This window comes from Microcaecilia unicolor, chromosome 9 (assembly GCF_901765095.1).
Source record: "Microcaecilia unicolor chromosome 9, aMicUni1.1, whole genome shotgun sequence".
Classification (NCBI taxonomy): Eukaryota; Metazoa; Chordata; class Amphibia; order Gymnophiona; family Siphonopidae; genus Microcaecilia; species Microcaecilia unicolor.
Window position 1 is genome coordinate 147,143,378 of NC_044039.1, and position 27,412 is coordinate 147,170,789.

Genomic DNA, 27,412 nt, shown 5'->3' on the forward strand with positions numbered 1-27,412 from the left:
CACACAGGAACATGCTAACTACTGGTATTTTGAGAGGAATCTGATGCAGCGCTCTATGCTAATTCACCCTGTTGTAATCTGTTCAAAACATATCCTAGTAAACACATTTGTAAAGACTGAAAAAAAATGTCAGGTATTTAAAAGTGCAACAGTGCCATCTAGACTCTAAAGACAGAATTACATTGATCTGTAGTGGTTGACCGCTTCAAAAAAGAATAGCACATAGTGACCACAAGCCTCGTTTACTCTGCCCATTATCCTTTCATGTTCTAATATCAATCTATTTGAGCTCTGGTTTTACCTTCATTTTTTTCTCCTCGCCATTTATTCCTCCTCTGCTGTGCACTTCACACTTTTGTTGGGCAGACTGGATGGCTCATGCAGGTCTTTATCTGCCATCATTTACTATGGGCTCTTTTTACTAAGCCAGGGTAGTGATTTGGTGCATCAAATGTGATGAAGCCCCTTCAATTCCTATGGGCTTCGTCACATTGCCTCACGGGAATCAATACCATTGCTTAGTAAAAGGAGCCCTATATGTTAGCTTAAGTTCAAAGCACAGTGCTAAATCAGTTATGACCTATGGTATCACGCACAGGCAGCTCAACAATTTGAATGAGAGAAAAATACATGCTAGTGGAACTAACGTGGCATACCTTGGGACATGCTTACTGGCCAATACTGTTGCAGAAAAGACTAGATTAAACTGAGAGGCGATATAGAACTGGAGGAAATCCCCAGGTAGCTGAAAGAAACTGAACAAGACAAAGGGATGAACGCTCCGGACTTGCGTAGCATCCTCTGCTCTTGGTTAGCAGGGTAAGGGCAATCCTTCATCTCAGAAGACACAATGCTGACCACTTAAGTTTCAAATTTTGTAAATCACTGTAAATTTATTTTAGAAAAATCAATCCAGTAAACAGCAAATTACAATCCATAAATTGTTAACACAGATTAGTCCATTTCTATACAACAACATATAGAAAAACTAGTAAGAAATGCCCATTTCGGAAACAAATGAAACGGGCGCTAGCAAGGTATTCCCCCCCCTCCCGAGTTCCAGACCCCCCTCCGTCCCTCCCTTCCGAGTTCCACACCCCCGTCCCTCACTTCGTTGCAAGTTTCAGCTGCCGTCCGCGTACCTGATGCAAAGGGGAGCGTGTGAAACAGGCGGTAGCAAGGTTTTCGTCAAGGGCAGAACGGCGGGCGTATTTCTGTACTCCTGCCCCTGCGTGGCTTTTGTTGAACTCGTGCCTCCCTCGGGCCGCCCTCAACGTCATGGCGTTTTGACGCGAGGGCAGAGCTACACTGCAGGCCAGCCAAACCGGATATCTCTGGCATCTCAAGTTTCCGGCTTGAGGCTTCATTGGAACGTTGGAGGTGCCTTTTATATAGAGAGATTAAGGCAGAAAGACCATATGGCCTTTCCAGTCTGCCCATCCACCCCATCCTCTCCCCTAGAGATCCTATATACTTGTCCCAAGCTTTCTTGAATTCAGTTTTTGTTTCCACTACTTCAACTGGGAGGCCATTCCATGAATTCACCACCCTTTCCTTGAAGTAGTATTTCCTCAGGTTACTGCTGAGTCTATCCCCTTTCAACTTCATCCTATGCCTCCTCATTCCAGAGCTTCCTTTCAATTGAGACTCAGTTCCTGTGCATTTATGCCACAAAGGTATTTAAATGTCTCTATCATATCTTTCCTCTCCTGTCTTTCTTCCAAAGTATAAATATTGAAATCTTAAGTCTGTCCCCATACACTTTATGATGAAGACCACTGACCATTTTAGTAGCTGTCCTCTGGATCGACTCCAGCCTGTTTTTGAAGGTGCGATCTCCAGATTTGTACAAAATATTTTAAATAAGGCCTCACCAGAGTCTTAAATAGATCATCACCACTTCCTTCTTCCTACTGATCATTCCTCTGGCCAATACGTAGTTCCTGAAGTTTTAGTCCTTCTTAAAACAGGGAGGTATTCTGTACTCTCTAGTTTCTCTCAGCATATGCAAACACAAAAGGTGGCATAGCCTAGCCAAGAGAGTAGCAGACTGAAAATCAGGGAAGCCAGCGCACAAATCCCACTGATGCTCCTTGAGACCTTCAGCAAGTCACTTCTAGCCCTAAACTTGGACATGAGGAAACAAATGCTGACTTCCTAACTTGTGTAAAGGTGTCTTAATGACCCTCGACATGATCATGTTTAATCCCATTTAATGCACATTACTTTATTATTCACATTAATGCATGTTAATCAATCTAGCCATCAGATTGTGAGCCAAGGACAATAATATACTTACTGTACCTCAGCATAACGTCATGAGCTTCCAATGAAAAGGCATGGATTACAATTCAAATAAATTACATACAGCATGGTTCTGTGTTTCGTGTTTCTGGAACAAATTAGTGCAGTAATTGTAAAGTAATTCTTTGTACAAGAATTGCACTGGGCCTGGTATATTGCAGCAGAGGAGGGGAAAATAAAGAAACAAACACGGCTCTGAATCTTCTTAGAATTTGGAAACTAGACAGGGGCAATATTAAACCTGCTTATTCAGTACCAGCCACTGTCTGGAAAGCAGTACTAAATACATGGGTCAGGGGGAGACACAGGTGTTACCCAGCTACCAAGGCTGTGGAGGTGGAGTTGGAGTCAGTAAAAATGTACCAACTTCAAAATAAGAACTGACTTTATAATATATGGCAAATTTACCATTTTATGGATTGAAAGTAGGAGTCAGAGTCGAAGGTTCGATGTACCAACTCCACATCCCTGCTGGGTGCTCCAGAGATTCAGCCTTTTGCTATCTGTATACCACTGCTGAATACTGGTGGCACCCAGGTAACTCCTAGTTCCACCCCTGGACTGCCTCAACACTAACTAGATAGTGTCACAACAGTCAGACAGGATATACAGCGGCACTATCCAGTTACGAGTCACTAAATATCCTGTCAGGACCCAGTCAGCACTAGGTAACTAGATGGGAACTTCTCCTACCTGATTAACTAGTGCTGAATATTGCCCCACAGATTCCAGGCCTGATCCATGTTCCTACAAGGCTGGAAAGGAGTTGAGTATGCTTGGTCAGATGCTATCTGGCATCTGACCAAGCAAACTCAACAAACCACAACAAAAAGGTAGGGTTTATAGCAGCAGAGTACAAGCAGAAGTCACTGGCCTGACCCCAAGAAGCAGGAATTCTATGGAAATGAAGATGCCTTTCATGTTTCTAGAAATATCCAGCAGAGCTAAACATCTGAAGAGTTAAGTTAACCTTCTGGGCACATACTGTTGGAACTCGGAGTCTGCAATGCCAGTATTATGGTGTGCAGTAGACAACATCAATGAAATCACTCGATAGTTTTGCAATTTAATAATTAATGTGTATACACACATAAAGAGATTGCAAGTTCATACAGCACAAACATGGCTATATATCTGTTCCAGTTCTCATTTCTAAAGGTTTTATGGAATACAGAGAAATGATTCCAGATAAAGAGGAAAGACAAAGCTACATTTCCCAGGATCGCCACCTGCAAAAGGATCAGAACAAATCCGATCAATTTCCTCTCAACCAGCTGCTATGAGGAAACATACAGTGGGACCGTCCAGCTCTTCATTTTCTCTTGGTGCGTTGCTAGCTGTGTATAACTATTTCATTTACGAACAAGAGCTGTCTTTGCACCTTCAGCCTTCCTTTCAGCCGCATAAAACCAACAGGTTCATTTCTCATGCATACATTTTTAAGGTGCTCACAACTTGGCATTCTTTTCCCTAGCCGCCCTACTCTACAGCCAGCTCTGTCTCTCCTCCTCATACCTCTGCGGATCAATGAAAGGTTTGTCTATGGAGCGGATCATCAGCTCCCCACAGTACACACATTCCACTGCCACTATGTCATCAATGTCTGCCTTAATCTGCTCACGGGTCTGCTGTCCCTTCCCAAGGCTGATGGTATCTTCATCCTTGAGGCGGTGGCGACTTTTGGGTGGCTGGTTTGTAGCAGCCAGCTTTTTCTGAAGGTCCTCCAGTTTGACCTGCTTGTAGGAAGGCAGGTTGGGAAGGACTGCTTGCAGCAGACAGTCATAGTGGAACATATGGCCACAGAGGAAAAGGTAGAAGGGGCGGTTCAAGAGGGGAAAATCGCAAGCCGCACACTTCTCATGAGGCTCCACCAGTCCATACTTGTTTCTCATCTCTTGCATGTCCTCTCGAATTCTCTTGGCACTTTGTGTAGCTTCCTCCATCTCCTTCTTCAGCTCCTCTATGTGTTTGTTGTAGGCCTCCAGGGAGCTGCAGATGGCCTCTTTAAAGTGATCGATAGTGACAAAGTCTGGAAAGAAAGGCAAGATGTCTTCGATCTTCAGTAAGTTGCAGCTGGATAAGCAGACCATGGCCTTCTTCACATCCTTTTCTTCCTGAACCACATGACGGGCGATTTTCAACCACAGCTTCTTCTGCAGCTCCTCATCCTCCTCAGGTAAATCAGCACAGGACTTGGCCAGATCCACATCCACCTGTAATAATAAAAGAATTAAAAAAAAAAAAAAACAGGCTGACAATCTTCACTATGGCTCCTCCCAAGTACCCAGCTTTTCTTGTTTGTTTGGGGATGGGCAGTGGGGAGGGTGTTAGAAATAGTGCAGTATAAAATAACCACCACCTATGAGCAAAACTCATTTCTTGAAACTGCAGTAAAGCACATATTTTAAGAGAGGCACTCAAACTTTCATTCCACTGGCGACTTCCTCATTCAGTTGAGCATATATTCATCACTTTCAGGTTCCTTTCTTTTGCCATTCAGTGGTAAAGTTTCCATTCTTTTAGACCCCACATACCTCACAAACCACTTTTTGTGTGTTATTCCTGTAATCTATAAAATGGATATCTGAGAGGGAGAGACATCAACGAGTAGCATTTTGCTGCTTTCTCTAACAAAACACACCAACACCATACAAATGCTAAGGAGACAAATTCCCCTTACTAGCAATGTTTTCAGAAGCTTAGCAGAGCAGTGACTGACAATGGGAGGAGGATATTCTGATGACACTGTCCAGAAGGAGGAATTGTCTAGATGGGGAATATAAAACCCCCTGAAAGAGTCTTGGGCACAAGGGGAACACCAGGGCTACATGGTCTGGGACTTAAGGGCTAGGGAAGCCTTAAGCTTATGGAAAGAGAGTTCTGTTTTTGTGCTGGAGCGGAGTTTTTCTTTAACAGATCTCTGAGGCGGGCTTGAGGAATCATGAGTTAAAGAACAGAGCTTAAACAAACTCCAGTGTCAAGATTCCTTTCAGCCACAGCATTTAAACTTACAACTGAAATTTCAGCACTGGCTGCTATCCGGATAAATTTCAGCACCACCCCCACTTGCCTTAGAGCTATCCAAATGATGCCAATATGGTCTGTAGTGATTTTCACTACTGAAAATCTGTGGATGGCATTGGTCAGTGCTATGTTTCTGGTCAGTGGGCCCTGCTGCCTGGATAAGTAGTTTTGAATATCAGCCCAACTATATCTTTTAAAGAGAAGATCAGAAAGTATATCCAAAACTTGAGGTCTTTTTCTCAGTCTTAACCCAAACTCTCTCATTCCTCTCCCCCTCCAGCCCTCACCCAGGCTCTCTCTCTTGCTCATATTACATACTCCTCCCCTCAAGCCTTCACCCAAGTTTCTTTCATTGCTCTATCACTCCCAGGAAATTAGGGAAGTCTTGAAGTTTCATGTCTTGTGGCACTTGAAACCGTGAGACTTCCCGAACTTCCTGCACCATGCAGCTCAAGTTTATAGACAGTTGCATCACAGTGCAGAACCATGAGATGCAGTTTTTGAGGTTGCTCTAAGAAAGAAAGAAAATCACTGTGATTGGGCCTGGCTAAGAGCCAGCCTTGTTTAGAGTATTGTCTGACTGTATAGAGAGAGAAATTAAAAGGACTAAACTTCTGAAGTAATATAGAGTTGATTACTGTCCCTTTGTGTACATGAATAAACTATTTTGACTTTTACATGCAACCCGTACGTGAGTATGCCATATTTGCTTTATGGGATGAGATAAAATCATATAATGTCAATGTATTTGTGACAAAACAGTGGGTTTTTAAGCCTGTAAAACTATTATTTCTTGAAGTGTATTTCTCTAGTTTGGCCAGCAGGTGGTGCATGTATATGTTTAAAGCTGTTACCGAGAAATGACTGTTCCCTCTTTAACAAAGATAAGAGGTAACCTGCAGTGATGTGGCCAGCTATTTTTAAAACGTGTTGCTCTGGGCACTGATTGGCCCAGGAGTTCAATTCATTTGGAATGTACTGGCTTTTTCTCCAGTCTTAGCAAGGGAGAAAAGAGATCTGTTTGCTGAGGCCCTGTAAACAGTTATATTTGAAAACTTGTGAGCAGCTATATGTCCTGATCTTCCTAGGTACTATTTAGATAGTAAACAAAGGTTTAGTTAGTTTTATAATTGATTCATATTCAGTTACCTATATGCTGTTTTGTTCTATCTGTTTTTATGGTTCACTTTTCAAATGTTTATTGTCATGAAAAAAAAATTTTGTAGTTGATTGTCTCTGCTTGTCTGGACTGAGAATCCTGGTGGCTTCTATGTTGGGTCTGTGAGTGCTTTCTAGGAACTGTGGGACCACTGGGATATAGCCCCTGTAACCTTAACTTGAGAGCGGGAGACTCGCCCAGAGGCAGTTAGGACCCAGTTGGTGGAAGAAGGGTGCTAGTGTACAGCACAAGCGGCAGGTGAAGGCGAACCTGAGCTGTGCTGGGGACAGATTCTCTAAGTGGCCACAGGGTAGCCCCAGGCAGGTGGCTAGGCGTTCCATGACAGTATTCTTTTGTCTATATTGTTATATTATGTATGTTATTTTTGTAATTCATTCTGGGCATAATCGTTGGAGATAGATGTATTTGTATGAGGTCCTACAGCCAGCTGCTAGCCACGCTGCCACAGGAGGCTTTGTGAGAAAGACTGGGTTAAGGCTGGGGAGAGGGGGGGGGGTGTTATGACAGAGACTAGGTTAAAGGCTGGAGTGGGCTTTATGAGAGAGACTGGCTTAAGATTGGAGGGGGTTATGAGAAAGATACTTGGTAAAGGATTGGGGGGGGGGGGGCAGGAGTGAGAGAAAGAACACGAGACTGGGTTACGAGAGAGAGACTTGTGGAGACCCAGGTCTCTTTGATTCAAGGTGGTACAGTCACACATCTGACAACCTACCTTGGGAAAGGAGACTGCTGGTTTCTGCCAGCAATTTTTACAGGCACCTTAAGGACTGATTTACTGAAGTTTCTTTGCCAGCTACTGCTGATCTGGCATGGGATTCTCACCCCCCCCCCCCTTCCAAAAAAAATTTCTCTATACACAACTTTGGAATGGTGAAGGAGAAGCAAGAGAGGTCTTAGCTTTAACATACATACAAATAGATTGTCTGTCCGATTTTGCTATTTTTGTATAAAGGTGAAGATTTTTATGTTTTACATTGGTTGATCTTCATAGACTTTGATTGGGAGGGGGTTCACTTCCAGAACTTTTTTTTTTTTAATTATGCCTTTCCAATGGTAGCTCAAGGTGAGTTATAGTCAGGTTCAGTAGAATTTCCAATTTCCCTGTCCCCAGAGAGCTCACAATTTAAGTTTGCACCTGAGGCAATGGAACCTTAAGTAACTTGTCCATGGCCACAAGGAGCAGCAGTGGGATTTGAACCCTGGCCTCTCTGGCTCTCAGGCTACTACTCTATCCGTTTAGGCCACTCCTTGAAAATAGCATTCATTATCGCAACAGTTTAGGACCAACCACTTTAGGCAGAAGAGAACTGTCCATAATTTATGGGAATGAGACTGAGACTTGATATACCGCCTTTCTGTGGTTTTTGCAACTACATTCAAAGCGGTTTACATAGTATATTCAGGTACTTATTTGTACCTGGAGCAATGGAGGGTTAAGTGACTTGCCCAGAGTCACAAACAGCTGCAGTGGGAATCTAACCCAGTTCCCCAGGATCAAAGTCCTCTGCACTAACCACTAGGCTACTCCTCCACTTGACAGCTTGTCAAGAAAACAAGCAGAAATTCTAAGACATGGGGGGGGGGGGGGGGGGGGGCTGGCAATACTCCCCTACGAATTTATGCGTTTTAAAAGTCAAAACATTAAGGAACAGGCAGTGGGTCTAGGAACATGCTTGGTACATGCACAGAAGAGTTTCACAGTAAATGCAGCTCTTGTGCGCATGCACCAGGCAAGCCTGATCATGCAGTACACATCAGGTGCCGCTTTTGTGCCCTTAAATAGAAGCTTTTCACCTGCATTTTTACTTGAAAGACTTATATTTAAGCACAGAAAACAGGTGCCAATCTGCGCTTTCACTTTTTGATTTGCCTGAACTCATGCATATTTCTCTCTCAATACTGGCACTTACAAGCTTGCACGGGCATTCTTCTGCTTCCAAAAGAAACCAACTGGCAGATTTTAAACTGGAAATCAAAAGAAATCCTCATTTCAAACAGCGAAGATATATGCAGCAGGTATTCTCCAAGGACAGCAGGCCTTATATAGTCTCACAAGTGGGTAACACAGGCCACGTTGCCCGGTTCGCAGCTTTGTGAAGCGCGAATCACGCTCCACCATGCATGCGCAAGTGTCTCCCCACCTGCTGAGCACACAGTCACCTCAGTTGAATATAACAGCAAAAGAGGAAAAATAATAAAGGGAAACAACTCCAAGGGGAGGTGGGAGGGATTGTGGGACTATAAGGCCTACTGTCCTCAGAGAATGCCTGCTACAGGTAAGTATCTTCACTTTCACTGAGGACAAGCAGGCCTATCGATTCTCCTAAGTGGGGAATCCCTAGCATCCAGGCTCACCAAAAACAACAAACATCGGTCAGTTGGGCCTCGCAACAGTGAAACTATACAATCTGAATGAGTGCGAGCCCGGAACAAAATAAAATGGGCCTAGGAAGGTGGTGTTGGATTCTAAACCCCAAACAGATTCTGCAACACTGTCTGCCCGAACCGACTGTCAAGTCGGGTATCCTGCTCAAGGCAGTAGTTTGATGTGAATGTGTGGACTAAAGACCACATTGAAGCCTTGCAAATTTCTTCAATGAAGGCTGACCTTAAGTGGGCTACCGATGCAGCCGTGGCTCTGACACTGTGAGCCTCTAAAGCCAGCCCAGCCTGGGCATGTGAAGGAAATGCAACCTGCCAGCCAATTACAAATGGTGTGTTTCCCCGATGGCAACCCCCATCCTGTTGGGATCAAAACAAATAAAAAGTTGGGCTGTCTGTGGGGCCTGGACCGCTCCATGTAGTAGGCCAATGCTCTTTTGCAATCCAAGGTGCTTTTGCCAGGATGGGCATTAGGTCAGGGAAAAATGTTGGCAAGACAATCAACTGATTCTGAGGAAACTCAGACACCACTTTCAGCAGTAACATAGGGTGCGCATGTGGAGGACTACTCTATTGTGATAAAACTTATATAAGGTGCATCCACTACTAAGGCCTGAAGCTCACTGACCCTACAAACTGAAGTAACAGCCACCAGGAAAATGACCTTCCAGGTCAAGTACTTCAAATGGCAGGAATTCAGTGGCTCAAAAGCAGCTCTCATCAGCTGGGTGAGGACGACGTTGAGGTCCCATGACACAAACGTCTCATGAAGTGAACTAGGTAGAAGCTGTCCAGAGATGGGCTTACCCTCTACCCTTATGGAATTGGTCTTGAGACCAGACTCCAATAGTGCCTGAAAAAAGGGACGAGGTACCCAAGAAAATATAGGAAGTAAACCCAGCCAAAAGCAAACTTGTGATGACAAAAATTTAAGGAAACTTACAAATTTGGTAAAAAAAACCTCTGAAAATAAAGGAAAAAGTAAAACAAAGTTCCGCAAACAGAAGGACCGCCAAAGAGGGGAAGAAAAACATGCCGGAGGCACAAAAGAAGCTCTTGGACCAAGAAGGGGATATAGTGAAAAAAGTACAGCCTCTCCTCATCACATTAAAAAAAGCAACTGAGGTGACCACGTTCGCACAGCGGGCAGATAGGCACTTGCGTATGCGCGGTACAGCGTGACTTGCGCTCCACAAAGCTCTTTATATGCTCGTCATAAGATCCGGAAAGGGCAACACAGCTTGTGTTACCCACACAGCTTGTGTTACCCACTTCTGAGAACAGATAGGCCTGCTTGTCCTCAGAGAACTTCTGCTGTCAGCTCGAACCTGGCGTTTTTTCAGGTGTAAGAGTAGGGTTTATGTGATGTGCTCTGAGAATTGGGAACACATAGCAAACATCATCATTTGCATATGTTTGACTCATTTAAAATTAAAATTTGCGGTCATCTCTGCCACACACATTTCCTGCGCTAAAGCCCACTGAGCATTCCATGCAGATTTACACTATTCCCACGCTAATTGGCCTTACCGCCAGCAGTAGGTTTTGATAATCAGCTTGTGGAACAGGGAAATACCTACTGTACCTCTAGCTTGTATTCAAACTGTGGGAGCTAAATCTAAATAAATTCATACAGCGTACATACCTGTAGAGCTAGATCCACTGCCTCCTCATACAGTTCCATGACCTTGTACACGTGGACACAGGCACGGTGATGTCCATGTTCAGCACACAATCGAAGTGCGTATTTCAGGTCATAATGAATCCTAACAGGGTTGGTTCCAGCTTGCTCTAAGTATGGTAGCAGCGAATCTGGACGACATTGTGCATAGAGAGATAGTAAATAGTTATGAATGGCTTGTTCTTTTTCCTGTAGCTCATAAACACAGAACTCCATGTATCGGATAGCTTCGTTTATCTGCTCAGTGCCACCGATCTGACTGTAATTAACCAGAGCAGGTATGAGGTTCCTTGCATCCAACCTTTTGCCCATGGTGATCCAAGCATCTACCAGTTTCTTGGGTATATGTTGCATCAGAATTGGACTGAATTTGTAAAACAGTTTCTCATCTCTGTGCCTGGACAGGACGTTAAGGGCTTCATCATAGTCATCATTCTGGCAGTGATGGGATATCACTCTCTCATAGTCCTGCATGAGTACTGCAAAGTATACCATATGCTCTGTATCACCATGGCTCGCCAGCAGGTCATGAATGGAGGCCCGGTTGTTGAAAAGGCAATCTTTGTTCTTGGGACTGCTCAAGAATTTACGGAACTCTTCACGCATTTCCAGATAAGGGTTACGTTTTGATGTATCGCTCTCTAAAACACCCAGTCGGTTCAAGTAGAGCTCAGTTAACCATGTAATTAACAGAGTGATCTGAGTCTTTTCTGATGGTTTGAGACTAGCTAGCTTCTTCAGCAAGAACTCCATCAGTGCCTCTTCTTGTTTGGCATCAATGAACTTCAGGGCTATCTCCTCAAAGTAATTCTGCGTCAGTGCAAAGCACTTGGCACTCTCCACGTATCTTCGGTTCTGGAAGCAGTGTTCTGCTTCTTTAGCAAGAACCATGTCCAGACATTCGGGACGATCCTTGCAGTATTCTTTGGCCAAATCAAATTTTCCCATATTCATGTACATCTTCCATACATCTCTGGACTCGCGCTGAACATGATATCGGAACACAGCCTTTTCAGTATGAATCCAGATCTGTCCAACAATAGGGTCTTTAACCATTTGTTTCAGAGAGCCAAATTTTTCTAGAAAGACATCTTGAAAGACCACCTGCCCATTCAGGGTGCAGATAGCTTTTACTCTGTCAACCAGTAGCAAGAGGAAGTGGAACTGGGTTAGCACAATGGAGATGGGCTTGTTAAAATGTAAGTCAACATCAGATGGGTATTCCCAGACCTGAACATCACTGAAGAGAGAGTCAGGCCTACTATAGTCCAGTGTTCCATAAAGGACCCCATTACCCATCATCCAAGCAAAGGAGCATGGGAAGGAACGGAGCTTTGGTGTGTAGAAAGCAATCTCGCTATAGCCAAGGTTTACTGGGAATTCCTGGAAACTAGGTAAATGATCTGTATACGCGTTGAATAATAAACCGAAGCCTTGTTGCTCTGTACCCTCAGATATTTTGCCAACAAACTGAAAGAGTCTCTTCCGAGTGGTGGCAACGATGAAGTAACGTCCCTCGATTCCCCGTTCTACCTCCAAACAGCAGACTGGAGCTGGCCCTCCTTCCTCATCGAGGGTGTAAACCAGCCGAAAGTACTGATCAGGGTTGGTACTGAAGAGGCCTCCTTCATTGGTTGAGATCTCAGCTTCATAGATTTGACCTTGCGTTGTTCCCACCAATATGGGACCCGTATTGGTCTCAGTCCCAAGAAATTTATTCCAGCCTATGCTTTCAACTATGTGGCCCTTCCAGCGGGAAAGAGTACGCACTTTCTGAGTATTTCGATTCAGATAGAGGCATTCACTTGTATTCAGTGCAATCAGAAGATGAGACCCTACAAAAGGTAAACAGAAGTCAAAACTGAGAGAGAGAGTGAGCACTCTTCAGAAAGATTTTCCTCCTAGCTCTCATTTAGTTCTCCTAATAAGAATATAATATTTTCAATTCACACAGAGAGAAATCAAATTCTAACTAGCAAAACATCAAAAAGAATGTATTTGCATTCAGTCATTGACTTTTTAATAATCTAGATAATAGATCAGCCATATCCCATGCCCATACGTTGGAGATGAGGCCAGTTACTCTTCAAGAAACTGAATCCAGGTCAAGCGCAAGAATGGATCTGACTGGACTGAAAACTGGCATGCCACTGATCCCCGTTAGTCCATATGAACAAAACTGCAACACCAGCAATCATTTTAGCGAGTCCTCAGGATGCCAACATAAAATGTATGTGCTTTAAAGTCACATGATCTAAGCTGATAGAAATGGAAGACCTGAAGAGAACCAGTTGTTCTAGGGCTAATCTCTCTGTGTCAGGATATCCAGATAAACAAACAGGGGCCCTGGATTCAATCCATAATTTGTACAACCTTGGAAAGTAACCAGCCATTTAGATTTAGTCCTCCATTAGCTAAGTACCGTGCCTAAGTCAGGGCTTTCCAGGTCCAAAATGATCAATCTAAATCATAGGTTCTCAACCCAGTCCTCAGGACACACCTAACCAGGTTTTCAGGATATTCACAATGAATATGCATGCAATACCTCCATTCTATGCAAGGCTCTCTCATACATATTCATTGTGGGTATCCTGAAAACCTGACTAAAGAGTCCCGAGGACTGGACTGAAAACCCCTGATCTAAAGGACTCACAAACCTAACTAAAAATGCAGTGTTACATTTTGTTTTTGATATACCAAAGCAGTTTCATATTCTATCAGTATCACCTTTACTAGCTCACCTGTGGGGTCTAAGAACAATTTATGAACTTTGGCTTCATCTTTGCGTCCCAGCTCTACCTGATTGGGCTGATCTGCCTTCACCAGATCAATCCTACAAAGATAACAGGCCACAAAAAAAAAAAACACTTTAAAACAAATTGTGGAACAATGTTAGAACCAGATGTCAACTCAGAGCAGTAATAGTACTATCAAAGAATACTACTACTAAGAGAGATTTGCATAAGTGGAGGAGCAGCCTCATGGTTAAAGCAACAGGCTGAAAACAGTGGAGCAGGGTTCAAATCCTGCTACCCTTGATGCTCCTTGTGACCTCAGTCAAGTCACTATTTCAGAGAACTCCAACTGTAAGTCCTCTTGGGAAGGACCTACCACTGAGCTCATATTTGGAAAAGGCAATTAAAACTAAAATCCAGGGTCAGCTCAAGGGATAGTGGTTCCCTAAGCCAACTTGATTTGGTGGCCTCTTTCCCCCCTCCCCCTTCATATAGTCTCTCTTTCCCTCTCCTCTGTCTCGCTCCTGCTGCCTCACCTCTCTCACTCCCGCATGGTCCTATAAAGTTTACGTCAGCTGCCAGCGGCAGCATGATAGGCTGCCTTCTGCCAGCCCCTGGGTCTTCCCTCTGCCGCTTCTCACCTACAGGAAATTGCATCAGAAATGGCAGACTGCAGCAGAGGAAAGACCCATGAAAGCCTGTCATGAGGCTGCTGCTACCACAGACAACTGATGTAAACGTTACAAAACTGTGGGGGAGAGAGGTGAGGGAGCAGTGCCAGATCTGTGAGGAGGGGGAAGAGAAAGAAAGGGAGAGACCGACTTGGGGGGGGGGGGCAGAGAAAAGGCCTTAACCTGTAGACCAGGAGAGGTCAGAGGATGGGTATTTTGCACACACAAAAAAAAAAACAAAATCACTGCCCTCGGACACAGCCTCACCTGGTCCATTGGTTAAAGCTGGCCCTGCTAAAATCCAAGTTAATGAAATGATTTTGTTTTTAAGAATACTTATTTGGATTTAGCTCATATCTTTTTCATTATTAGCTCAAGTTGAGTTACAGTCAGGAACATTGGGTATTTCCCTGTCCTCTGAGGCAATGGAGGGTTAAATGATTTCCCCAAGATCATGAGATTTCAACTGGACTTTCCTGAAGTCAGCTCAGTGCTCTAACCACTAGGCTTCTCCTCTACCGAAAGGGGGGGGAGCCTTAAATTGTATATCACTTATTACAGTTTACCCACATTTTTATCATTCCAGTCCAATGGATGTTGGAAAGAAATTACATATAAAGGGTTAAGAATAAGTGGTCTGTCTGCTCAGGTGCAAAAGGACTCAAAAAAAATTAAGGTATTAGTACCAAATTTGGCACGGAAGAAAAAACTGTGAAAAAGAGATATCAAATTTGAAAATGGGCCAGAAGCAGTTTCAGCTTCTACAACATAGAAAACATGGATACATTGAAACAGAGCAGTTAGGTAAACTGCCTCTCCCAGTCAAAGATACACACACTGCTAGCACAACCCTATCACTGCTGGGATAATTCTTAGTGATTCAGATGTCTCATTTTCCTTAGTGTAAATTCTACTGTGAAACAATCATTATAGTTGACATCTACAGGGTAATTCTACAGAGGCACCTATTTTTAAGCTAAGTGCCTACTTTCCTTTACAGAATACTAACAGGTCACATAAGCATGCATACATCTCTAGGAAAACTGACTAAAGTCACCAGAAACAAAAAATAAGGTTTTAATGAATTCTGTTAGAACAATTTAAAATAGAACAGTCCAAACCCCAACCCTTTTTTGTAAATTAAAAAAAAAAGTAACGTTTGAACTTCGGTCATTTTTAGACCAGGGACTTAGCTAGGTGGGGCCACGGAGGCCTGGGCCCCCGCAGATTTAGTCCAGGCCCCTGGTTTTCTATGTTGTAGCCAGCCGAAGCCTTCTTCAGCGCCGGTCTCCGGTGCACCACATTCCCTGATCTGTGCTTTCTTGAATCCTGACGTCCTGCACGTTCCTTTAAGTGAAACTGATCTGTGCTTTCTTGAGTCCTGACTTCCTGCACGTTCCTTTAAGTGAAACTGATCTGTGCTTTCTTGAGTCCTGACTTCCTGCACGTTCCTTTAAGTGAAACTGATCTGTGCTTGAGTCCCAACTTCCTGCACGTTCCTTTAAGTGAAATTGATCTGTGCTTGAGTCCCGACGTCCTGCACATTCCCTTAAGTGAAACTGAGCATGCTCAGTTTCACTTAAAGGAACATGCAGGACATCAGGACTCAAGAAAGCACAGATCAGCAGCGAACGAGGCGAGACAGAGACGACTCAGCAGCGAACGAGGCGCGACGGAGACTGGCGCAGAAGACGACTTCTGCTGGCAGGGGTTGGGGACCCCGCCAGCAAAGGTACCTTGCGGCGGTGGTGGCGAGGGGGGGGGGCGGAAATGGCAGGGGAGGGGCGGCGACTGGGGGAGGCAGCCTAAAATGTGCCCCCCACTTTGGGCTCGGGACCCCCCTCCCACTGAGGTCTGGCTACACCACTGCTTTAGACTGCTGATGGACCAATGGCATGAGAAACTGGCCACTCTCAACATTTTGGATCTGCTACTTTAGTCACCTTTTCCCAGAAACGGTGCTACCACTTACAACCACCACAGAGCTGATGTAAATAGTGAAAAAGTGCATAAATCATAGTATTCTATAATTTACACATATAATTGTGCACCCCACTCAAACTCTGCCCATGTGAATGCCCACCTGCAAAGTGCATGCCACTGAAGTTACAGAATAGCGTCGCCTGTTAATCACATTTTTTTTTTTAAGTCTGCCTGCCCCTAGGAGTAGTTTGGTACAACACAAAGGTCATCAAGATGGACTGTCCCAAGTTTTAGAACAAACACTAGATAGCTTGGATGTTTCTGCTATATTTCAAAGAACTAGCAATGGATGTACAGTGCTTGTGACTTGTGTTTAACCAAGAAAAGGATCATGTCTTGCATGTGTACTTCAACCATTGGAATTTTGAATTTTTTTTTTTTTTTTTTTTGGGGGGGGGGGGGGGGGGGGGAGGTGCGTTCCATTGTTTCCCTATATAGTTAAGAAGACTGCTGTGGAGCAAAGAGTTTTTAGGTTTGCACCAGAAAACTAAGTCTTTGGGTGCTACATTTTTGTTTAAGTTTCCCTTGCAAATGTGTAGTTTGATATCTGAATAATACTTGTATATTCTTTGAGCCCTTCAAATTACTTTTTTGGGATAAAAGAGGTGTTGAGGTGTCCCTGTAGGCATCTAGCATGAATCTAAGGACCAGTTACACATAACAGAGTATCTTACTTTTACTATGTTATTTTTATGATAGCTCTGTCCCTGAGCATGCATGCAAGTTGGGGTCCTCCCCTTTTGTGGGCTAACTACTGGTGATCCAATTGTTTGTTTTTAATTTTCCTACAGTGTGTCTGGTTCAATACTGGATAACCGTGTTATTCATTGTCATGTTTATATAGCCATCTAGGTTTCAGAAACATGCTCCTATTGAATAGCAATGCCATGGAGAGATTAGGGGAGGTCACCCTCTTTATCCCTCAGTGGTTGATGTCTCCCCTCCCCCGAAAAACTGGCAAGGGATACCAGGCTCTGTGACAGCTTTGGGGAAAATAAATGTTTATGTTTCTAGAATGGCCAAAATAAATGTTTATGTGCCAGCATAAAAACCTTGTTTTTCCAAGGTGTCTGGTGTTCCATTCATATTTTAGATACAATTCTAAAATGGATGCTTCTGCTGCACCTAACCGGCACAACACCCATTTCACCATGTATTTTAGTACAGGCTCTACATTGGCAGATCCTGTTCTAAAATACTAGCACAACTTGGGTTATCCTAACTCGGCCATCTCAATTCCAATTTGTACGTCCTTTCTAAAATGCTGTTCCACATGCAATAAGAAGAGAATATTTAAAAACTGCAAGGAAGACAGAGAAAGCTTTTGTCTTACAAAAAAATTAAAAATGTTAAAAATCAAATAAAAAGAGATTATTTTGCTACAGGGCACTGCCTGGTACAAAGATAAGGAAAGCTACATTTCAGACTAGCAACGAACACACATTCTCTTATTTAACTAGGCAATTGCAGCAGCTGAATGCTTCAAGCAAAGCAATGCTGCTGCTGCAGTACCTATCACTAATTATATTTCTGCCATAAATCTTATAACTTCAGAGTGTGTGAAAAGAGTGGGCAGAAAATTCTCCCAAGCACTTGCTGAGGACTGTGACGAATTTGGACTTACCTAAGAAGTGTCTCTTTGCCCAGGCTCATACAAAGCTGGTTACTGCAGACAACCAAGCTGTTAATATTCTCTGGAGGTGTGAAATCAATCCTTTGCTTGTTAAAAATGGGTGTTTCTTTCTCTAGCCGAGCATTCACAAATCCTGAAGGAGAGTAAAAAAGACGTATGATTATAATACAATCTCTCCCACTAATTGTTCCCTTTTCTGACTTTATATTGAAGACTCCTAATTTTAGATTTCAAACTGATACAATACTCCAAAGCAAAAAAGATGCTGCCATTCCAGTCAAGCACGTGCTGTTAACACTCTCCTACCCCTCCTCCTTATATGTCTTGGACACTCCACTCTGCTTCTATTGCTCTTCTAAACTGACGATTCCACAGCTGCACTAATATGGAAAAATTGTCTTACCTGACAATTTTCTTTCCTTTAGTCACAGCAGATGAATCCAGTAACTGGTGGGTTGTATCTGCCTACCAGCGGGAGGAGATTGAAAACACTGAAGTGAAAGCAATGACCCTGGACGTCCAGCTCTTCATCCCTTCAGTATAGGTGCTGGAGACTTGTAATTGGGTCTTTCATATGTGCTGGAGGTATGCAATTGGTGTCCTTGCCATACCTCTTCTCAGTAAATTATATTTGTAACAAGTTACACCTTCCTCCTTTTTCTCTTCTTTATATAATTAATCTGATTGCTTATTACCAGAGGTTCTGATGTTAGATTTTGTAAGTTTGTAACTTGCAACTGATATTGGATGCTGTGCTTGTAAGTAAGAATAAAAGACTTAATTCTCTAATTCCTGTCCAACGTTTCTATAATATTTTGTAATATGTTTAGAGAATAGCAACCAAATGTACAGCCTAGTACACTGTGCTGCCCAGTCAAATCTGTAATGCTTGACGAAAGAATGCCAGGAAGCCCAAGTAGTCGCTCAACAAATATTGTCCAACGAAAGGACACCAGTTTCTGCTCAAGAGGCAGACTGTGCTCAAGTCGAATGAGCAAGCAACACCTCTGGAGGTGCCTAACCTTTCATGACATACGCCAAGACAAATGGCTTCCTTGAGCCACCAGGCAATCATCATCTTGGGCACAGCACAGCCTCGTCTGGGCCCAGACAACAGCACAAAAAGATGATCCCAACAACGGAATTCATTAGACATCTGCAAATACTGGAGAAAAGTGTGCCACAAACATTCAAAAGCCGAAGCTAAGGAAAGTTCTCCAGAAAGTCCACCCTCTGGAAGGAAGAAAAAGTGATTGATTTAAATGAAAGACCACCATGAACTTCAGCAAAAAGGACGGCACTGTCTGCAAGGTCACCCTAGATTCTGAAAATTGAAGAAATGGCTCCCAACATGACAATGCTTGGATCTCAGAGACCCGACGTGCTGAAGTAATAACCACCAAAAAGACTGCCTTCACAGTAAAGTCTTCGTCAGAAGCCAGACACAATGGCTTGAACGGTGCACCCTGCAAGAAGGGCACAGACAACGAAGATGTTACAAGCGTCACAAAAACCTCGCCACATCCGAATGAGCCACCAGAGGGGACCCTGACATCCGACCTCGTAAACAAGCAAAGGTCGTAACCTCTACCCAGAGCAAGTTGTATGCCAAATCCTTCTGCAACTCGTTCTGCAGAAAGGCCAAAATCTGTGAAACAGAATCACTGGCCCCCGATGACACCTGATCCAATGTAGAAGCCGCCTGACTAAAGGCCATGGAGGGAAGACATACAGAAGGACTGACTCCAGCCAGGGCTGCAGCAGAGCACCTAACCCTGCAGACTAACTCTTTTCTTCTGCTGAACAACTTGACCACCTTGACATTCACCCTGATTGCCATCAGCTCTATCTCTGGTGTGCCCCACCATTGGCAGATCAGACGAAACACCTCTGTCACCAGCTCCCATTCTGCAGAATCTAGGAGATGACAGCTGAGAAAATCCGCCTGAACATTGGCCTGTCCTGCAATGTGGGCCGCCAACAAGCAGAGATGATGACTCTACCCACTACAGAAGGATGGTCGCCTCTGTGGCCAATGCCAAGCTCGGAGTACCGCCCTGGCGGTGGATGTAGGCCACAGCTGAGGTGTTGTCCGAGAGGACCCATACCTCCTGACCCTCCAGCACATTCTGAAAAGATCCGAGGGCCTCCACCACCGCCCTCAGTTCCAAGTGACTGATGGGCCACGTCGCCTTCATCTGTGATCAACAGCCCTGCGCAACCCGGTGGAGATAGTGAGCTCCCCACTCCGCAAGGCTGGCATCCGTGACCACCATCACCCATTGCAGAGATGCCAAAAATATTCCCCGCCAGAGGTTGGTGTCGCACAGCCACCAGGACATGCTGTCCCTCACCTGCAGTAACCAAGGCAGGTGGTGGTGATAAACTTGGGACACCGGAGACCATTGGCGCATACGAGCTCTTACCCACGGCACCACCTCCAGAGTGGCCACCATCGACCCCAGCACTTGAACATAATTCCAAGACAGAGGACTTGGCGATTGCAACAGGCCACGAAGCTGAGAAATGAGTTTGAGCCTTCTGCCCTCTGGTAGGAAGACTCACCCCCGTGCTGTGTCAAACTGCACTCTCAAGTACTCCAAGGTCTGGGAGGGAACCAAGTGACTCTTGGGAAAATTGACCAACCAACTCGGAGACTGTAAAAACGTTAAAACTCGAAAGGTGGCCAACTGGCTATCCTGCTTGGACTCTGCCTGGATCAACCAATGGTCAAGGTAAGGGTGGACCGTGACACCTCCCTTCCTGAACGCAGCAGCCACAACCACCACTTTGGAAAACGTGCGTGGAGCTGTGGTGAACCCAAAAGGCAGAGCGCAAAACTGAAAATGATGCCCTAGCACCACAAATCACAGATACCGCTGAAATGGGGGCCATATCGGGATGTACAAATAGGCTTCTTTCAGATCTAGTGCTGTCAGGAACTCTCCTGGCTGCACAAATGCCACCACCAACCACACAGTCTCCATGGGGAAATGTCGAACGCGCAGACGATCGTTCACATTCCTGAGGTCAAGCACTGGCTTGAAGGAGCCTCCTTTCCAGGGAACCACAAAGTAAATTGAATAGCGACTGGAACTACCACCCCGATGTCTAGCAAAGTCTGCAACTTGGCTTCCATGGCTGCCCTTCTGGTGGCTGCACCAAGACTCCAAAAAGAAATCTCCAACGGGCAATACAAATTAGAGTCTGTAGCCAGCCATTTTTGATGAGATCAAGAAACCAATGGTCTGAAGTAATTTTGGCTCACTTTGTAAAAGAGGGTCAGCTGACCCCCAATGTGAACTACCGTAGAGTGGACCTGTGCCCCATCACTGGGAGGAATGTCCAGAAGCTTTGGTTGCGCCAGTGGTCGGTGGACATGGCGTCCAAGCAGTGCCTTACAAGGCTTCCCTTTCGAGGCAAGTTGCTCTTCGGCGAGGACTTTGAGAAGATTGTGAAAGATTTGGGAGATTCTAAATCCCAGTGGCTACTGGAAGATAGGCCTAAGTCTGAAGCCAGGGCAGGTACTTTGAGACCTCAGTTCTGGGAAGCTCGCCAGTATCTGCCTGGTTGGGGTTCCATGACTTTCCAACATCCCACCGTAACTGTATCCCCCACCCTCCCATAAGTTTATAAATTCTGTCACATCCCCTCTCTGTTCCCTTTCTCCAAGCTGAAGAGCCCTAATCTGGATAGCTTTTTTTCATAAGGGTGATGTTCCATCATCCTCATCATTTTATTACTACCCTTCTTTACCAGTTCCTCTATATTCTTTTTGAGATGGGGTGACCAGAACAGCACACAGTATTCAAGGTACAGTCAAAAAAGGCCTATACAGAGGCATGATATTCATGCTTTTATTCACCAATCCTTTTTGAATAATCCCTAACATTTCTATTTGGTTGGGGGGGGGGGGGGTTGTTTTTTTAATTTGCCATGACATGCTATGCTGAAACTATCATCCACAGTGAGGCAAACATATTTTTCTTTGGTAGTGAATCCACTATCTTAGACCCGTAGTTGGGATTATTCTTCCCTATGTACATCAATTTGCACTTGTCCACAGTAAATTTCATCTGCCATGCAGATGCCCTGTTTCCAAGTCTCACAAGAATTGTCTGCAAGTCACCACAATTCTCTGTTTTAACAACTTTAAAAACATTTTATGCCAACTGCAAATTATATCACTTTGATCACTGCTCCTTTCTCCAAATCATCTGGAATATGGTAGACAGCTCAAGTCCTATTATAGACCCTTGGGACAATCCACTACTAACCTTTTCCCATGTTGACAATGAATCATTCATTTAAGAAGTCAGTCTGTATTTCTGGCAGATTGCTGTTAGAGAACACATTTGCTCTTCCTTTAGTTTAAATACATTATTTCAGTCTAGTATGTTATGCAACTATGCCTGGTTTTACACTAATTCCTGAATAAACAGACTTTTTGTTTCACATTCTTCACAGCCCTCTGCACAAAGCTTACAATGCTGTCAATGTTTGCTTTAGACTGGTTGTAGTCCATCTAAAGCAATAATCATCTGAGTAACGCACAAAGAGGCATATTTTCAAAGCACTTAGCCTTCCAAAGTTTCATAGGTTTCTATGGAACTTTGGAAGGCTAAGTGCTTTGAAAACATGCCTCAAAGTGTTTTTCCATGGCTCTAACATGTGCCATTAGCAGTCACAGAGAACCCTATGCAAATGTATTACAACAAGCTCCAGAGCAGCCGTAAAATCCGAGCTATATTGTACGGCTGCTCTGGAGCTGTCGGAGAAGAGGGAAACAGACAGCTGCAAAGGCTGCCCATTTGTGCTCCTTACCTCTCCCCTCCTTTTGCTTGAAATGCTCTTTTACTAGGTATTTTACAGATAAATTCTCATGCAATGCAAAGAAATGTGTCCATGTTAAACAGCTCATAAAAGAGCAACTATGGGTACCCATCTCCTGTCAGTTCCAATTCAAAATGCTGATGCTACTGTATCACTGCTCTGCTATGGTGTCCCAGCCTAAAATCGCCAACTCCCCTGCATAACCTTGTGACTTTAGAGATCACAAGAATTAGACGAACAAACTCACTTTGGAATTTGAAGCACCCTGAATTGAAATCACAAAGCTCCTACATTCGCTTTAAAACTGGAGTCAAAACCTCATTGGCCTCTGGGGAAGGGTATGGAAGGCCAGGATCCAACTAACAGCTCTATTCTTTCTACATGCTCTATCACAATATGTTTTTCTTCCCCAACAGCTTTTGTAACTCACTAGTCCCCCTATAACTGATGCTTCAGCATTTCTAGAGAGAGAAAGCAATCTCCAGTTTTACATCCATTACATTTTTATTGTATTACTGCTTCAGCATATACAATGAAATGCAATATACCACGTCAATAACTAGACTAACACAAAATACACACAGACTCAAATAGAAGACAAAACCTTTGTCTGCATACCCCACCTTAATACAGCCAAGTTTAATGCTTGTAAGGTTCAAGAACAAAATGAGGCCTCTCAAATAGTTTGCTGAGAAATCTTTAACTTAACATATTTCCATTTCAGTGTGATACGTAAAGATTTACACACAGGTAAACTAACAGTTATAAGATATAGGACCTAAACACACCAATACTGACGACACCCATTTCATCTTGGGATCTGATCTGCAGGATCCAGTCAGATCTTAGGTTAGTTCCTTGGTCTTCATGCTTAGTCTTCGAGGGCCATCAACAGGTCAGGTTTTCAGGATATCCCTAATAACTCTGCACAGCAGAGATTTTCATACAATGGTGGTATGTTTCTACCATTGTATGAAAATAGTGGTATTTTCATACAGTGCAAATCTCCCTCATGCATATTTTTTAGGCATACCCTGAAATCCTGAACTACTGGCAGCCCTCGAGGACTGGGAGTGAAGACCAAAAACTTAGTTAACACTGACCTAGAAAAACTCTTGCCCGATGCACAAGCACAGGACTATCAGTAACATAAAATAGCTAAAAATGAATTCAACTCCAAGTGGAGGTGGGAGGGTTGTAAGGATACTTGTCCTGCTGTCCTCTGAGAACACCTGCTATAGACAAGTAACTTTGCTTTCTCTGAGGACAAGAGAGGCTCAGGTGGAGACTTCTCTCATCAGATGGAGAGAGGTCTGAGAGTATGCCATATGACCCCCCTCCTCTGAGAGGTAGTCTAGCTCTTCCTCAATCTCCTATGACCTGTCCGTGACAGACTCAGCAAAATAGTCCTGATGGGACTCCTGTCTCGGTCGACTGTAAGGCTGAGGCTATGCATCAAGGTGCCTGCTCACATCTCAACCTCGAGGGAGCTTCCGCTCCCCGCTGAACCCAACGTTTCTTGAGACAATGGGGGTCAGAGGCCACTCCACAGGTGGTTCATGGGTCTTGATGTTAGAGTGGCTGAGTGCTGCAGCTGGCACAAGTGTCCTCGATACCTGAGCACTCTGGAACTGTAGCAAACCTGCTAACTCCTCCCTCAGCATGGCCTGGAACCAGTCATCAAGGACAGGCATCAGTAAAGCTAGGGCTGATGTTTTTGTGGAGACAGACTGTTGAGTAGTCACTGCCAAATTGGAAGCAGGGCCCCAGCTGCACGGGGGAGGAGGCAATGGCATCAGTATTACAGAGGGGGAGCAGTACTCTTGGCACTGACACTTCTCGGGTGCCAGCGATGCCGATGCTCCGGAGCTCCTGGCCCCACACATCCAAGGGGGTCAATGTTGATGCTTTTTGGCCTTCACCCAATGCTAGATATCGAGGTCCCGACGACATCGAATCCACACACGTCCTTTGTGTTAGGTCTAAAGCACATTAGTCCCAGGGCTTGCTACCAGCACCCAACTTTCAGGGAGGTGGAGACCTCCTCATTGCCAGTGCCCCGACAGCCATCGAGGTCAATGCTTCCAATGCCGATGTCAGTCAATGGACCAGACTTAGAGGATGTGAAAAGTTCCCTCTTGCAGGCCTGACACACTTTGTGTTCTTTTCTGCATTTTATAACTGAGAATTCAGTTAGATGGATCATGGTCAAGCACCCCACACACCAACTGGGTGGCTCAGTTCTAGATATATCACAATTACATTGGATGCATCTCGTGAAGCCATTGGGAGTCTTCTGGGACATGTCAAAAAGAACAGCAGCTAAATCAAAAGCTGGGCGCACTAATACGGAGAAAGGGAATGTGAAAAAGTAAGAAAATAAAGCAAAAATACCCGCAAAGGAAGGCACAAACACACAGTGAAAAAAAAATCACTGGACATCAAAACGCAATCTCCTAGCTCCATAGAAGAAAACTAGACTAAGGGTCCCACACTCGTGTATATGTGGTTGGGCCACTGCCAAAAACCTCTTAAAGTAATACAGCACTGGGCAGCGTCTGCACCAGGACTATGTCATCCAGATGTAAGGATACAACTGTTCTGCTTGTCCTTGTAAAAGCAGGGACTTCACAGAGAAAAACATCCAATTACAATGCTGGGAAAAAGGCTGACAATGTAGTGCTTTGCACTGCTGTATACTTCAGCAACTCCTATACAAGGGAATCAGTAGTATCAGGCTACAAGCCAGAAGTGCTAATGCTGCCTCCTGCTAGCCAACTGACTCCAGTAGCAGACACCAAAACTAGCTTTTATACAGAAAGATGTGTATCCATTACTATACTGTCTGGTAGGCTGAATAAAAGAACTATACAAGTGAATGCATCAATTGCATATAGACAATCCTGCAAAAACACTTAGCTCAGAATACACAAGTCTTGTGATCAATGGCGTTGTTAAACCCATTCTGTATTTAAGCATACAACTGCTTGAACTACGACAAACAGTGTCTGGTAACATTTTCTATAACATTCATTAATCACAATCCAAAATGTGCCCTCCAAGCCAGTACTTCTCAACCCAGTCCTCGGGGCACACCAAGCCAGTCTGGTTTTCAGAATATCCACAATGAATATGATGAGATAGACATACATGCATGCACTTCCCTCTATTGTATGCAAATCTCTCTCATACATATTCATTGTAGAAATCCTGAAAACCTGACCAGTGTTGCCTATCCCTATCTATGAGGCGGTCAAGCTAGTTCTATTTCTGGGGCTCTCTCAAGCACACACACCACTATTCTAAATGTTCAAGACATGTATTAGATTACCCTGTACAATAGCACAGTGAAAAATTAACAAATAAACTATGTATTTATTCAAAAATAATTACCACACGCCTATCCACAAATATAGTCTAGCTCTAGCGATAAAATGGTTAGAAATAAAGTCAATCCAACCCCTTTCTAGAGTGTGGGGGCTAGCTAACCAGAATGTTCTGGAAAACAGATTGTTGAGCAGGGCCAATCTCATGTGTTTAAGGATAAATAGTTGTAAAATATGCTAACAGTCTAATTCAAAAACCTAGGTCATTCCTCCGATATCTCAGAACAAGAGGGCCAATGCTTAGCATCAGATCAACTCAGAAAAGATAAAACATTATTTCTCATTCTTCTCTAATAGAAGGTATTCAAGAGATCAGAATCACATCTTCAAGGCTTTGATCCAAGCATAGGGTCTGAGATGAGAACCAATGGCAGTCCCTTGCTCTTTTGGCTAAAGCTCAGTGCCAGCTGTTAAGAGTTTGGTGACAAAGAAGTTAGGACTAGACAGTGGACCAGGGATACCCCTAGATTGCTACTGTATAGGTGGAGGGGCGTGTCAGAGGAAATCACTGAGAAAACACACTAGCTAAGTAAGCAGAAGCAGATTCCTTTTCAGTCTTCAAAATCTGGCACCTTAGACGGCGGCATACACCCAAACCTATGCTCAAGATTCAGAACCTTCCAACGTATGCATGTAGAATTCAGCAGATGTTAATATATCAGTTAACACCACTGGGGAGCTAGTGATGCCACGTTTTTAAACGTCCGCTAAAACAAAACTGAAACCACAGAAAAGCGCATTTATCACTTTGAAACCTTTTTCAAAAGAATACAGGCCATTTCCTCTTTCATCCCACTCTCAGCCCCAGCACTACTGAGTGAAGTATGTGGGAATGAAGTACAGCAGACTCAAAGCCTCACCCGACAGAGGGATGCCAATGTTTGAACGACTCTGAGGCAACGAGGCCGAGCGCGACAGAGAGTCCTCGTATTCTTCCAGAATGGACGCCATATTCGAACCGAGCACAACTACCCCCTCTCTTCTCCCAACCTCCCTCGCACTCCACAACCCCAGGGCCCAGATCAGAAGCCCTTCCGCCAGTGCATGAAAGAAGCCTCCTACAGGTCAGATGACTATCACATGATCTGAAAACGCCACCACCACCATACACTTCCACAAGAAGGTTAGAGGTTAAATTGAAACAGAAGACGGCATGGCGTCAAAAAGCTGAAGCCAATGAAATTATAGTTTCCCCTTCCCTCTCTCCCGCGCAGCTGCCCGTCATCCTCATACACCCAAAACAAACCTATATAAGCTGCTGCATCACGTTGTTGTGTTCTTTATTGTTAATAGCATTTTTATTTGGTCTAAACTTATTTTCAAACATGCTGGCTTGTACAGCGAGGAAGTGTCGGTTTCATGGTTTGAACGGTAATCATTTCTAAATCATTGTGCCATTTTTTTTGGGGGGGGGGGGGGTTTGGCTCACACCTTTTCATTTGGAGGGGCTGGTTATCTAGGGACTCCCAGTATTCGTGCAGAAATGTTTTCACCTACTAAAGGATCACCTAAACAGATATATTATGAGAATCAGGTGTTCAACAATCGGAGTTGCTAATTATAAATACAAAGTTGTCCTTTTTAACATTAATTAGGTTGA

The 27,412-nt window shown here is 44.1% G+C and overlaps 1 protein-coding gene across 1 annotated transcript; it reads right to left on the reverse strand.

Annotated features, from left to right (window-relative positions):
* Window positions 1–1,740: 1,740 nt before the first annotated feature.
* Window positions 1,741–26,864, reverse strand: VPS18 (VPS18 core subunit of CORVET and HOPS complexes). The gene is made up of 5 exons (XM_030214470.1): window positions 26,673–26,864; window positions 17,585–17,726; window positions 13,313–13,404; window positions 10,536–12,406; window positions 1,741–4,517 (listed from the first exon to the last, which is right to left on the reverse strand). The coding sequence occupies exons 1-5, from the start codon at window positions 26,761–26,763 to the stop codon at window positions 3,789–3,791; spliced, it is 2,925 nt and encodes a 974-aa protein (XP_030070330.1). The 5' UTR covers window positions 26,764–26,864; the 3' UTR covers window positions 1,741–3,788.
* Between the last annotated feature and the right edge of the window lie 548 nt (window positions 26,865–27,412).

Bases quoted from the DNA above. Each gene is read 5' to 3' on its own strand.
- VPS18 (XM_030214470.1), bottom strand. From the start codon at position 26,763: ATGGCGTCCATTCTGGAAGAATACGAGGACTCTCTGTCGCGCTCGGCC. The intron at 17,727-26,672 runs GTGAGGCTTTGA...ACTCTCCTTCAG, and splicing joins CATTGGCATCCCTCTGTCGG to GATTTGTGAATGCTCGGCTA. The intron at 12,407-13,312 runs GTGAGCTAGTAA...TACCTTTTGTAG, and splicing joins ATTGTTCTTAGACCCCACAG to GGTCTCATCTTCTGATTGCA.